This window comes from Staurois parvus, unplaced genomic scaffold (genome assembly GCF_062004578.1).
Source record: "Staurois parvus isolate SC_StPar_1 unplaced genomic scaffold, SC_StPar_1.0 ptg000178l, whole genome shotgun sequence".
In the NCBI taxonomy this organism is placed as follows: Eukaryota; Metazoa; Chordata; class Amphibia; order Anura; family Ranidae; genus Staurois; species Staurois parvus.
The window spans coordinates 4,171,470-4,186,998 of NW_028317974.1; the positions used below are offsets into that span (position 1 = coordinate 4,171,470).

The 15,529-nt window shown below is 38.2% G+C and overlaps 1 protein-coding gene across 1 annotated transcript in view; it reads left to right on the forward strand.

Moving 5' to 3' along the window:
• NEDD8 (NEDD8 ubiquitin like modifier) overlaps positions 1-15,298 on the forward strand; it is a 22,364-nt gene extending 7,066 nt beyond the window's left edge. Inside the window, exons 2-4 of the mRNA XM_089677167.1 lie at positions 5,672-5,719; positions 10,538-10,620; positions 12,928-15,298. Coding sequence (XP_089533293.1) covers positions 5,672-5,719; positions 10,538-10,620; positions 12,928-13,012 — 216 coding nt within the window. The 3' untranslated portion in view covers positions 13,013-15,298. The remainder of the gene's footprint in view (positions 1-5,671; positions 5,720-10,537; positions 10,621-12,927) is intronic.
• The last annotated feature ends 231 nt before the right edge of the window (positions 15,299-15,529 follow it).

The window sequence follows — 15,529 nt, forward strand, 5'->3', positions numbered from 1 at the left end:
CACATCAGCTTTACTCACTTTATACATTCAGAGTTCTGGAAATGAATGAACTACATGTACTGACAGCCTTTGTGACTGACAACTTGTAGTTCTCAATGAACTACTATGGTGCTGTTGAGCGCTCTAGGTAGTTAATTGATTCTTCCTGCCATTGTGTAATTGCCTGCCTGTAGAAAACAACTTACACTGACAGTCTGCAGGAGCCCTGCTCATTGTGGGGTACAATGCTTTCCAGGCGCCTACAAAAAAAAATAGTAAAGGCACTATTTTTTTTTGTTTTAAAAAAAATAATTTAATAATAATATTTTTTTGTTGCAAAAAAAATGTATTTATTATTTTTTTAAAGAAACTTATCCTGTAACAACCCTCCTCCCTCTGCTGTGAGGGTGATGGGGATAACTGTGAGATCTGAGCATGTAGCTCCAGCTCTCCATTCTCTGTGCTGTGCCTGTCCCAGCTACAGAGCAGAGAACTGATTGGTCCTAAATAACAAAGTGCCTTGCGTCACTTTTATTTAAGAGCAGCATCTTCTTCGTGTTCTAAACTTAAAGATTAGTGCTTGCACAATTCTTTGTTAATTTCCCCCATTGCATCTCAAAATGTGTGACAAAACGTTCCTTCGCATTTCTAATGGGGACAATTCAATTGTTTTCCATCATAGTGACAAGAAAAATCGAAGGATGGAAAATTTTTCTCATCTGAACGAACCAAGTTCTAAATGTGAACGTGGTTTCCATTCAAGAACAGTTTACTTATTGCAATGCAAATGTGCTAGGAAAAGTGTGTTACAGAAGTGGAGCGTTTGTTGTTGGTCACAATCATTTGTTCATATTTTTTTTTTTTTTTTTTTTTATATGGGTAGCACCCCTCCAGAGGCAGGAGGAGCATTTCACCCAAGGGCTGAGTCGATGACTAAAATGTGGGACTGAGACAAAACATTGGTCACCAGTCACTTTTGTCTTTTTAAAGTTTTATTGTAGAACAAATAAGAAGGTAAAGTTTAGGGGTACCAGATACCATGCAGATCATGTACAGAAATGCTTGACAAATCCCAGGTCACCATGGTGACTGGAAATTGCGTCCTGCTGCCTGGGCTACAATGCAGCAGTGGTCTGGATTCAGTCTCCCCTTGTGAACGAATGGAAAAACTACACAATTAGTCTGGGCTGACTTACCTCCCAGCCAAAACCAAAGTTTAGACTAGTAGCCCCTGTTTAGAACAAGAGGCTACATATGGTATATTACTGGGTGGTAGTCATTACACACTGTTCTGTGAAGATTTACCCAGGTATGAATGAAATGAACAGATATGCCTATAGTTGTTGAGGCACTTGCAGGTTCTGAAGCAGAACTAAACTCTTCTTTCCTTTAAAGCTCAGAAGGCTGCCATCTTAGCCTCTGTTTGATTTGCAGTTGCCATAATGCTGCACAAGTGATCAGCTATGGCACCAGCTGCTTCATGGCTTGACAGTTCAGTCGAATGCATAAATTGCTGTTAAAATTGTCCTTCACAGCATGCCTTGAATGTAACTGTTTGGGAAACTGTTAAATTGATGGGATTCCACTTTAAATCAGTAGAAAATGTTCAAACACAAAATGTTTATTATATCCAACTTTTCGATGGAATGCAATCCATGTTTGTCAAGGCGTGTATGGCCTCATTTACATGGTACATACTACACGGTATAGATAATAAACATCTGTGCTCCAGGTTTATTTTATTCTTGAGCTCCTTTACTTAAACTCCTATGAATCTCCTATATCCCCGCAGGGCAATTGTGCCAATATTACACATAAACGTGGTGCAGCATTATATGCATTCGCTATCCAAACTAATTCTCTAATTGATGTATCAATAAAGCTTCCAAACTAAATCTCCAACAGATGTATCAATAAAACGCTGTACTTGCTTTTAACCACTTGCCCTCCAAAGGATTTACCCCCTTCCAGGCCATTTTTTGCGATACGACACTGCGTTACTTTAACTAACAATTGCGTGGTCATGCAATGCTGCAACTAAATGAAATTTATGTCCTTTTTTTCCCCACAAATAGAGCTTTCTTTTGGTTGTGTTTGATCGCGTCTGCGGTTTTTATTTTTTGCGCTATAAACAAAAAATGGACAGTTTTGAAAAAAAATATTTTTAACTTTTGCTATTGAACATCTCCAATAAAAAAAAAAAAAAAAAAAATTTTGTCATAAATTTAGGCAAAAATGTTTTCTGCTACATGTCTTTGCAAATTCAAATACATGTAAATTAATTGGTTTATGTGGAAGTTATAGCATTTACAAATGGCTGTATATACATTGGAATTTTTTTTTTTTTTTGCTAGTAATGGCGTCGATCAGCGACTTATAGCGGGAATGCGGCGGGCATTCTGACACTGGGGGGAACAGACTTGGGGTCACTGAAATCCCCAGTGACACCAATACAGTGATCAGTGCTAATAAAAAGCACTGACACTGTACTAATGGCACTGGGCAAGAATGGGTTATTTAACTGTGTGCTGTGTGTGTGCTTTACACTGTAAACACACTGCTTTGTATGGCACTGCTATGCAGAGCCATACAAAGCAATGTGCAAGAGCTGACAGGGGAGAGATCAGTGTTGTTTATACACAGGTCTGTCCTCTGTCGGTGATACTGGGTGATCGCCGGGTGCCAGCCACGTTTATTTTTTATTACAGACATGTATTTGGCTCTGATAATTTAGGCATCGCTTTATATACTGTCAGTCCCTGCCTTCAAGAAGCTTACACTGTAAGATCCCTATCTGAAATACGATGTGCCTTATGTATGCAATTGTTTTCCATGTATGGGAAATTCACTACCAACTGGTAGTGTTAGTACTTGATACAGTGCGACATTTTTATACCCTTATCAGCTGTAGGCAATCTTTGAGTCTGAAAGTATTCCTGATTTGGTTCTCTTGTCTATCTTGTGCCCTTTCATGATGCTTTTCACATTGTACACAATTATGCTAATACAGTAAGTACAGTATAGCAAAACTTGAATATAGCTGAATGTACAAAGAATTTTCATACAAATGAATGTTTTTTGATGATACTGCAAAATGTCACTTGTTTTTTTACATTCAGGTTTGTAATTAATTTAATTTCCAGAAAAAAAAACACATTCACTGCTAGAGACTTGTTTATTTGAGAAAAAGTTTCCACCCTGCTCATTTGAATTTTGCAATCACTGTGGTTGAAAACAAAGGTTGAATTAACCCCACTAACTCTTCGAAAATCAAATGAACATTCTTAACCAATTCAATACCGACAATTTTACACCTTCCTGCCCAGGCCATTTTTCAGGTTTCAGCGCTCTCACACTTTGAATGACAATTGCGCGGTCATACAACATTGTACCCAAACTAAAATTTTATCATTTTCTTCACACAACTAGAGCTTTCTTTTGGTGGTATTTAATCACCACTGGGGTTTTTATTTTTTGCTAAATTAACAAAAAAAGACCAAAAATTTTGAAAAAAAAAAACCCACGTTTTTCTTTGTTTCTGTTATAAAAGTTTACAAATAAATAATTGTTCTTCATAAATTTAGGCCGAGATGTATTCTGCTACATGTCTTTGGTGAAAATAACCCAAATTAGGATGTATTATTTAGTTTGTAGGAAAGTTATAGAGTTCACAATCTATGGTATAGATCTGAATATTGATCAATCCTGAAGTACTGACAGCCAATCTAATTTCTTGAGGTCCAAGAATGTCAGAACAGTACAGATATCCCCCAAATTACCACTTTTTGTAAAGTAGACAGTCCGACGTACTTCATAAGAGGAATGGCGAGTTTTTTGAAATTGTATTTTTTTTTTGTCATTTTTTGGAAAATTAAAAAATTAAAAAAATTATGTTCACTATTTTTTTTTTTTTTTTTTTACATACTGCCACCAGTGCAGTACAGCATCATATAACTGGCATGGCGGTGAACAGGGACACTGACTGGTGACAGTATGGGGAAAAAAATAAATTAAAAAAAATATATATATATATATATATATATATATATATATATATATATATATATATATATATATATATATAATTTTTTATTTTTTTTTTTAATTTTTTTATTACTTTTTTTAAGATTTTTTTTTCATATTTTACTATGACCAAAGTAGTACAATGTTACCATAGTAACATTGTACTACTTTGGGGAAGTGATCAGTATTTGGTTTTTTTTTTTTTTTACACAATTTGCTTATAGCAAAGAATTACTTTGCTATAAGCAAGCAGTTACCTGAATGAAATCGATTCATTCAGGGTTTTTTTTTTGTTGTGCTTAGCTGTGATTTGGCCACAGCTAATCACATGACATGTGCATGTGACCTGCTGTGACCATTCACAGCTAGACACTAGTATACAATGAATGGCATGAATGAAGCCATCCATTGTATACAACGGTCATGTGACCTGCTGTGATTGGCTCTGCAACCGCGCGAACTGCGCATGTGCGGGAGGACGCCAAATGGCGTACACCCCACAAAGCTAATGCATTTTTGCAGCCGCCAAACGGCTATAGGCCGGGCGGCAAATGGTTAACCACTTCCAATCCAGACACTTTTACCCCCTTCCTGTCCAGGCCAATTTTCAGCTTTCAGCGCAATCACACTTTGAATGACAATTGCGCGGTCATGCAACACTGTACCCATATTGATTTTTTAGCAATTTTTGAGACAGATAAAGCATTATTTTGGTGGTATTTATTCACCACTGGGATGTAAATGAAAAAGTCCAAACATTTTGAAAAAAAAGTGTTTTTCTTATAAAATTTTGCAAATAATATTTCATCATAAATCTTGGCCAAAATTTATTCCGTTATCTTTTTAGTAAAAAAAAAAATAACCCAAATTAGTTTATAACCAAAAATTATAATTTTTAAACATTTTTTTTATTTTATTTTTTTTTATATTTGTTTTTTACATACTGTCACCCTAGTAGTACAGTGTCACCATGGTGACACTGTACTACTTGTGGGGGGGTGATGAAGATTTTTTTTTTTTTACACCCATGAAGGCTGTAAAAGCAATCATTTCTCCTTCTCTCTGGCTGCATTCTTGCAGCCATTGAGAAATACTGTGAGAGCTGTGATTGGTCACAGCTTGTCACATGGTACAAAGCTGTTGTGAATAGCCTTGTACCATGTGACCTCTGTGATCATTTACAGATTTCACACGTAGTAAGCAATGATGTCAGAATTGACATCTTGCTTACTACTCTGCATGTGATCACTGATTGGCCAATCAGTGATCATATGATCGGGATCTCGCAGAGAGGTCCCGTCTGACGATCGGTGTTCCACTGGTGTTCCACCGGAGGACACAGTGAGCACCTGATCGCGGTGCTGCGCGCTCCCAGGGAGCGCGCACAAGCAGTGGGCGGTGAGGACGTTTATAAACAGCCACCCGACCCTGCACTGCCACCGTCGGGCCGTTTTATATACAAGGGCCAGATGGGAGGTGGTTAAAACAACACAAATTCTACTAGTGTATAGTCAGTTTAAGCTCTTTTAAAGCTGATAATAAATTAGAAACTTCATATAGTGAATCAAAGAAAACTAGATTTCTCTGGATAAAAAAAATTTTTTTTAAAGTCTTTTGTTTTAATACAATTTACTTTGTGCCTAATGATCTTTTTGATCTTAAATTGCAGACATTGACCGGGAAAGAAATAGAAATTGATATTGAGCCAACTGACAAGGTATGTTTACGGTTTATACCAATGAATTTTACAAACGAGAAAAATATATAATGTTTTAGTCAAGGTAAAATTGTGTACAATAAAAGTGAGTTTTTTTTTCTCTTGAGAATATTCTCACCTCTTTTGAACACGCATGCATTTCAGTTGCATCCAAAAGAAACACGTCAGCACGTGTCTACATATGTTTATTTTAGTGTAATATGCATGTGGCCACAGAGGGATATAATTACAGCCTGTTGTCACAAAGAACATTATATTCTGACACATGCGGTAGATGTATACATTTGATTAAGAAATGAATTTCTGTAATAAATACTATATTTCAGATGTGTGTATATATAGTTTTTTCCACAATTGCATGCAGACTAAGCTGTCCAAAAAAAATATTAGTGGGGCAAACTATAACACTCCCAAGAGGTGCTCACAACCATTTTTTGCTTGTTTTAATTCTCTTTAAAGAATATGTAAACCTAACTTATCATATTCCTGATATGTCCCTGCTGTACCAAGTACTTGTATGAAAAAAAGTAACCTGTTTACTATGTATTGCTTCCTTTGAGTGAAATCCCTGATCACTCTAGGCAGGAAAGCACAGCATGGTCAGTTTTATAGCTGTGCTGAGCCTGCTCTCCACCAATGATCTGACTTCTGACAACCCCCCCCCCCATAGCCTTTTACTGGGAAAACGATTGTACTGCTTTTTCTCCTCCCCGAGGCTCTTATGCAGTTGAGAACAGAGGTATGTGATCACTGAAAAAGGGGGAAACTGTATTTATAATTTTATATATATATATATATATATATATATATATATATATATATATATAGTTGGGATCGAACGTTTGGGCACCCCAGCTAAAAATTTGTATTAATGTGCATAAAGAAGCCAAGGAAAGATGGAAAAATCTCCAAAAAGCATCAAATTACAGATTAGACATTCTTATAATATGTCAACAAAAGTTAGATTTTATTTCCATCATTTACACTTTCAAAATAACAGAAAACAAAAAAATGGCGTCTGCAAAAGTTTGGGCACCCTGCAGAGTTAATATCTTGTACTGCCCCCTTTGGCAAGTGTCACAGCTTGTAAACGTTTTTTTGTAGCCAGCCAAGAGTCTTTCAATTCTTGTTTGAGGTATCTTTGCCCATTCTTCCTTACAAAAGTCTTCCAGTTCTTTGAGATTTCTGGGCTGTCTGTCACGCACTGGAGGCTTTGTACATTTTAAAAAAATTGTATTCAATGGTGCCTAGCTCGGTCACAGTACTAATGGTGTTAAGTCAGAGTAATGTAAGGGTGCTCTCTAATAAGCCCTATGCAAATAATATGAGCAATGTATTTAATCTGGGAACACATTGCATATGTATAAGTTATATCTGGCCCCATTGAAATGGCCGCTTCCATGCGGACTTCGAGAAAATGGCGCCGGAATACCCTATATAAAGTTAGTAGCGTTATGGCGTCCTATTGAATCCCCCTGAGGAAGCCACGTGACCCTGTGGCGTAACGCGTAGGGGAGGGGCTCTGACGTCACAACGCCATCAGTCAGCGGAACGGCGAGTACTGTTTTTGTGCACGGGCACACATTTGAAACACGCTTTGTATTGTTTTAAAGAATGTAAGTGCGCATTTTATCGGAGACACATTAAAGTCTTATTTGAGAGATAAAGCACTATGTGGGAATTCTTCTTTTACATGGCATAAACTGGAGGAGCAAAAGGGGAGAAGAGGAGATAGGAGTCTGACCCCTCCAGAACAAGAGGGATATCCGCATCTATCCACCTAGCCCTTACAGCTCAGAAGTATCTGGGAGGCCACCCAGTGGAAGGACAGTAATATTACCACCTTACCAGCAAAATATATATATTGTTCACAATATATAAAGGTCGTAATTGGGACATTCGCATTGTGTCTAGCTAAGGACAATAAATACATAGCCCCATTTAGAACTTTGGGTTATACAAGCTGAGGTGCACATACAATATCATTTGCACTGTCAGATTATATAGAATTGTTATTGATTATTATTAATCACTTGTCACTTAATATCATATTTCACATGCATCTTTATGCTCATTTAGTATTATCTATTATTTATTATTAATTATTATTTATTTATTTAGCATCTTTTGCACATACACATTGCGTTTTGCACATATATGTCACTTTAAATGGTGGGTTTATCTAATATCAGCGATACAGCACTCTATATTTATTAAAGTTTCTTACATTATTATTTTTAAAAGATATGGTTTAATAATTAATTATAGCACAGAAGTTTTTATTTGCATTTTATTTTATATTTTTTTTTTATATATAATCATGGAATAACACTTATTTATATCATTTATTATTTAACACAGTAGTGCATGAAATGCATGGTTAAAATACTTTAAACGTTTTTAGGAGGTGGAGCGCGACACAACCAATTATTTATTTGTCTGTCACGCACTGCTCTTTTAAGGTCTATCCATTGATTTTCAGTTATGTTGAGGTCAGGAGATTGTGAAGGCCATGGCAAAACCTTCAGTTTACACCTCTTGATGTAATCCCCCGTGGATTTCGAGGTGTGTTTAGGATCATTATCCATTTGTAGAAGCCATCCTCTCTTTAACTTCAGCTTTTTCACAGATGGCATCAAGTTACCATCCAAAATTTGCTGAAATTTTATTGAATCCATTTTTCCTTCTACTCGTGAGATGTTCCCTGTGCCACTGGCTGCAACACAACCCCAAAGCATGATTGATCCAACCACATGCTTAACAGTTGGACAGAGGTTCTTTTCATTAAATTCTGTGCCCCTTCTTCTCCAAACGTACCTTTGCTCATTCCGGCCAAAAAGTTCAATTTTAACCTCATCGGTCCACAGAACTTGTTTCCAAAATGCATCAGGCTTGTCTATATGCTCATTTGCAAAGTTCAAACGATGATTTTTGTGGTGAGGACGTAGAAGAGGTTTTCTTCTGATGACTCTTCCATGAAGACCATATTTGTACAAGTATCTCTTTATAGTGGAATAGTGTACCACAACTCCAGTGTCTGCCAGATCTTTCTGGAGGGATCGTGCAGTCAAACGTGGGTTTTGAATTGTTTTTCTCACAATCCTGCGAGCTGTTCTGTCTGATATTTTTCTTGGTCTTCCAGATCTTGCTTTAACTTCCACTGTTCCTGATGACTGCCATTTCTTAATTACATTCTGAACAGAGGATATTGACATCTGAAAACGCTTTGCTATCTTCTTATAGCCTTCTCCAGCTTTGTGAGCGTCAACTATTTTCAGTTTCAGTTTTCTAGACAACTGCTTAGAAGAACCCATGGTGCTGATTGTTGGGGCAAGGTCAGATGAGTCTGGGCATTTAAAACCTTTGAGATTGACATCACTTGGTCTTCCCAGATGATGATTGAGAACAATCCATGACACTGGCAGGTCTCAGCTTTGCAAAGGGGGCAGTGCATGCTATAAATTCTGCAGGGTGCCCAAACTTTTGCAGACGCCATTTTTTTTGTTTTCTGTTATTTTGAAAGTGTAAATGATGGAAATGAAATCTAACTTTTGTTGACATATTATAAGAATGTCTAATCTGTAATTTGATGCCTTTTTGGAGACTTTTCCATCTTTACTTGGCTTCTTTATGCACATTAATACAAATATTTAGCTGGGGTGCCCAAACTTTCGATCCCCACTGTGTGTGTGTATATGTATGTATGTATGTGTGTGTGTGTGTGTGTGTGTGTATACACACACACAAATGTGTTGTCTTTAATTTCTATCTAAATTGCGTTGTGAGGGTTTACATATACTTTAAGCTGAACTACAGGCGGAAATATGGCACATTAAGGCAGTTCAATATTTTATTTAAGCTGAAGTTTGATCTGCTTATATTTTGCCTTTCCTGATTCCCCCTCACTGCAATGGAGGCAGATCATGGCTGATAAGAAGGGTCAATATACCTTTGTGAAAGTATCACAGAACCTTGCCTCAGTACATCTCTCAGTTCCTTCAGCCCTGATGTAATTAGGCGGCTGGCTCTTGGGGAGAATTTATGCAATTATCAACATGTCTCGATAGGTGGATGTCAATCCAGAAGATTGGACCTTCTTAGGCAGGCTGAATTTGCTTGCAGACCACCTAAGGTATTCCCCACATGTGCTGTTGAGCTTTAATGATAGAACTAAAAACCAATTAATCTAAGTGGCAGGTCATGGACAGTAAAGCTGGAGGGGAAGGAACTAGCTGATGCTTTGCATCCCTGTGCCAGAAAATTAGGCAGGCTCTGTCTGACCCACTGCAGCTACTAATGCACATTGTTAGAAGCTCACAGTGTGGAATGAAATCCAGGTAAGCAATTTTCAGTACAGGAGAGGAGCCTGTAAACTGTGCAGGACCGAAGGTGAGGCTAGCATTCGGCTTTATTACTTATATACATTTTTAAATGCAAACGTACCAAAACTTGAATTGGTATAAGCCTTGTGCAGCTCATTTTACATTGGGGTTCAAACTAGGAGAAAGGAGCAGCACAAGGGGCTAGTCAGTTCTGCTGCTCTGCTCATGTGCTAACAAGGAGCATGCCAACAGAATGCGATATCAGAGTGATAAACCCATCTTTATGCTGCTTCTATCGCTATCCAGTTGCAACCTGCGTAGGGACAAAATTTTAAAATGTTGCATAGCCGCATCAAAGAAAAATCAGGACTCTTGCTCTGCCAGGAAAGGCTGTTCGTTTAACTCTGTCCTAGCTGGGTACTTTATATGGTCTTTGGCCTTGTCACTGTCAAGAAAGCTCACACACGCAGTATGCTAATGTTTCGGTCTTTTAAAGGTGGAGAGGATTAAGGAGCGGGTGGAAGAAAAGGAGGGTATTCCTCCACAGCAACAAAGGCTGATCTACAGTGGGAAACAAATGTAAGTTCTGTAATTGATCCATGGTCTTTCTGCACTTTTGCTTTACAAGGAGAAATGTAGATGACAATTTAGATGGCCATTCCGCTCCAGAACTATATGCATCATAAGGGTTTCAGCACTTTTTTTTTTTTTTTTAAGATTAGAGCATTTCTCTGTTCTGAATGAATTTTGACTTGCTTTCTGTTTTCAAATTGATTTCTAAATGGGACATGTTAGCCTTCATTATAACCACTTGAGCAGTCTTAAAGTACAACTAAAGGCAGCCTATATATTTTTAGTGTACTCTGCATAAAGCTTATGGAACTACCACATTTTACTAAATCTCATAAACAAAATCATAATGACCTTCGTATACACCTGCTGTGCCTCTGCGGCTGGATCCCGATAGTGATGGTGGGAGCGCTAACACGTTGTTGCCTTCCACTATGCTAGCATCTGCATCTCCCACAGGGAACTACAGTTCCCATGAATCAGTGGGCAGTTTGCAGTGGCATATATGGGGAGAATATGCTAAGTGGGCGGTGCCTTGGCATGTCTTCAAAGATGACTGACACACTAGGGCTTTCTAAGGAAAAGAATCAAAGTCCCCCAATGATATCACGGTGCTGTGCTATAGTCACTTGGATAATGGCATAACACAAAAGGGGACAACAGAACCATTTGGAAAGTGGCCTTGCCCTCTGTCCCATGTTGATAGCGACTTTAATCTTCCTGACCATGTCAGAGATGGGTGGATTCCCTCACAAAGGATCCCTCCACCCACAGGGTAGGTCCAATTTAATGGAGATAATGGAGTGTATGTTTGGAGCTTTGTGCTTCAGTTGTGGTTTCCTGTAAGCTTTGCAAGTGTTGCATGGGACTGATGTCCGAACAGATGCACTCTGGCTGCTTGGTTGAAAGGGATTGTAAAGCTTAGTTTGTTTTTTCCCCAATTAAAATAACAAACATAATTACCTGCTCTGTGAAATGGTTTTGCACAGAGCAGCTCCTAGCCTCCTCTTCCCAAAGGTGTTTCTACAAGTGGAGGGCTGATTGTGCATCTGAACAGGTCCTTGGTTAGTTTGCATTACAGCGTTTGGGTACCCAGGACACTTTTTTTGTGGGTTTGTTTTGTTTTTTTGTAGCCCAGAAGCCAACTTCTTGTCCATGGCACCTCCATCAGTTGCTTGACACTATCATGATACTGTGTTACTGCAAAGACAGTGCTACTTACAGCATGGCACACAGCGGCAGGCATTCTCTGTGCAGCTGGTATCTTTAGTCTAGGCTTCCCTATCACAAACCCTGCAGTAAGGATGTAGACCCCAGAATAGGGGTGGCCCTAAAGCAGGGTGGCACTTCGGCAGTAAAAGGTATAAGACATCTTATCCTTTGAGGCATAGCATTTTATGCAGACTGTTCCTTCCTGGTGCATAGCATGTTTTCTTAAGGACTGGTACGCTGTAATATATTCAATTTTTGTTTTTGGGTTTAGATATTGTTTAAATGACATTGTGTTTCTTTAAGGTGGAGCTTTCTTAATTAACATTGACTATTTTTAATCCCTATACTGCTAGCATTAGTAAATGGGTAGGAAAGTATATTCTAGTTACTTCCTAGTTTCCATGCCTAGGCAAATTATATCATACATCCCAAGAGTTTTCAGGAGGAGTTTGCTCAGCTAAGCACACCCTCCTGCCTGTATACCTGAGCTAAGGGCAGATGAATTCCAGAAAGTAATTGCTGCATGACTCTTTTGCCTTTACTCAAGATGGCCATGGCCAGATATGCTAGATCTAAGTGATTTCTCAGCAAAATAAAGCATGGGTGGATATTCAAAATTAATTAGTGTTTTTGGTTTGTGGTGCTCTGATACAGTGTAGTTCCGCTTTAAATATTAAAGCTTTAAGAGCCCATTCATACTTGTGCGACTTCTCATGTAACTTTGGGGGTCCTGAGTCGCATGACAAGTCGCACCCCATGTTCCCAGTGAGTACCATTCATATCTGTGTGACTTCAAGTAATTCCTGCATTACTTTGGTCCAACTTTCATGTGACTTGAGGGCCGTAGACTTCAATGTAAACCCTCCAAAGTCGCACGAAGGTTGCACCTGATTGATATACATGTGACTTAGTAGAACACAAACAATTGTCCTTGGTCAAAGACACACAAAAGTTGCACTCATCCAAAGTTGCATCAAGTCTCACTGTAAAGTTGCTATGAAAATCGCAAATTTTGAAGTCTAACTGTGAATTGAGTCTAAATCTACTTTCAAAGCTGTGATGGTTATTATTCATCCCCGTTTCTTTATTTGTTTGTTTTTACAGGAATGATGAGAAGACCGCGTCAGACTATAAGATACAGGGTGGTTCAGTGCTACATTTGGTACTTGCCCTAAGAGGAGGCTGCTGAAAGATGACTAAAGTTTTTTGCATAGTCCGTTATGGATGTTATTTGTGGAGGTACCACATCCCTGTGGTCCTGCAGCATGGGACTGCTCTCCACAGACATTTGCAAGCTTATCTTTAAAATATTAAGGTTATGTTGTGCATTGTTATTGTTTACCCCCTAAATAAATAATCCTCCAAAAACCCTGTCTTGGCACTGATGCAAAATTAAGATCCAATGAACATTGTAGGTGGTTTGATTAAACAACACTTGGTTGAAAGTACGCTACAACTGTATGCATTAATGAGCACTTTGGATCATGTGCAGTGTCCCCTGGACCAACAATGTTAGGAAGCTTTTGTAATCTAAAGTGGTATTTTCTGGATGATCACCATCATTGTCCTGATACATGGCTAGCACTGAGTGTGCTGAAAAAGGCATGCCTGTTTATATTACAATGACTTATCCCAAAGCACACTGCGTACTCCACCTTGGATCCAACTGTTTGTTTCAAGTATTAAATATTGTCCAGAAAAAAGTAACTGATTCTATAGTATCCTAGACACTACAATACCAAACTTGTTCTGTATTATGTAAAAGTATCCCGTTGTAGCAGTTGGGAGAAACAGTAAATTCTGTAGCATTGTAGGTTTTACCTGACTTTTGTAGGAAGGTAGAGGTGTTTTTTCTCACTCCTAAGGAATCTGTGTTCTTTGTGCCACTGTTCACAAACTCCCTGCTGGATAATAAAACTGATCCATCGCTGTCTCAGTGCAGGCTTCCTCTTTGGTCATGGACTCAAAGTCCTGAAGGTGGAACTCACTGCAAGCAGATCTCCCAAACAAATTACATCTGTAGAAGTAATTCTTTAATTGAATTCCACGTGAATATATTAAAATGTTTACCATCTGTCCGTTTGGGTCTGCACTCTTTTGTGCTTTGATTGTGCTTGCAGTGATGTCCAGCTGGAGGACTCTGTCCATTACCTAAGAGGGGAGCTTGAGAGTGGATGTACTGATAGTGCAAGTATATGCAGAACTTGGATTCCACTGTGTAAGTTGTACTCCAGCTAGTTGTGCTTTGTTTTTGTTTTGTTTTTTTATTACAGCACAAATTAATTGTCATGTCTGATACAAAAGTGTTATGGTGACTGTGTTTGTGGAAAATAGTTAATACTTGGCACAAACAGATCTAAGATGGAGAGCGTAGTGTGCTTTAACATATTTGTTTTTTTTTAAATGCATTCTTCTACAGATAATTGTGTGATGTTTGGATTTTTTGTGTGTAGCATAAAATCTGATTTACTTACAAATCCTTAGCATGAGCACAGACGTTTGAGGATTTGACATGATTAAACAACCCAAAGCTTTGTTGTGTTTTTTTTTTTTCTTGCAGACAGGTGCATTGATCTGTACCTTGAAAGGAAAATAAAATTTTTTTCATGCCTTTTGACCTCTGTGGGCACTTTGACAAACATCAACAGATCAAAAAAAAAGTACTTGAACTATTTTCCATTGTACAACACATATGATCCATGCACTAAAAGCAATTGGATGTGCTATGATGTGTCTTGATGGTAGGTGCATAGGTGTGAAAAGGGCATAATGCAGGGAAACTTGCAGATCTCTGTGCTTATACATCCAATGTTAGTGCAGCGATCTCCCCACTAACCTATTGCGGTCTGACGGGTCTGCTCCCCCTCTAGAACACAATGATCAGCGCTTGCAGCCATAGGCCACGTCTTATGACCAACTTCTGTTGGACAAAGAGCTATACACACAGGCTGAAAGTCAGCCACTTCCTGCCGAACCTACAGTTTTTGGCCCATGTGTACCTAGCTTAAGCCTGGATTTCCGCCTTTGCATCTTTGGTTGATGCATAATCCATTGAATCCAAAAAAAGCATGTGTCAAAACACACCTCAATGAATCGAAACATATGATATGTGTTGACATTTAATGGAAAGCACATTGCATTGTGTGACAAGTCACATTAAGTGTTTTTGGGTTTTTTTTTCTAATTTTTTCCATTCACTTAAATGAAAAGAACATCTGCGAAAATGCATAAGTGTGAATATAGGCCCTTAAGAATCCTGGAGATGTCTGCATATTAAAAAAAGAAAAAAATGATACCATTTTTTGGATATTGAAATACATAATGGATCTTCTGCTTTTACAGTTCTGCAAAATTAGTTTGACATGTTGCATAGGCATATCAGCTGAGTTGACAAGTTATAAATGTGAAATCATCTTTTAGTAATGTTGTTAGTTTGTTGCATTCGAAATAAAATATTTCACAGTTATAGTTGAAATTTAGGAATGAGTCATGTTTTTTAAAGGTCAAACTCCACCATTCGCATGAAAGCGTATTTATTTTGTGCCGCAATAAAATGCAAAGACTAGTTGAGGGGGGAGCCTTCACAAATGAAGGAACGTAGGTTCACACTCCCCCCTAGAAGCCTTGTCATTTTCATGACTTTGCCCCCCTGCTTTTGCTTCTAGTTTCTGTCCTGTATGCAATTATGTTCTCCTTTCAATTAAAA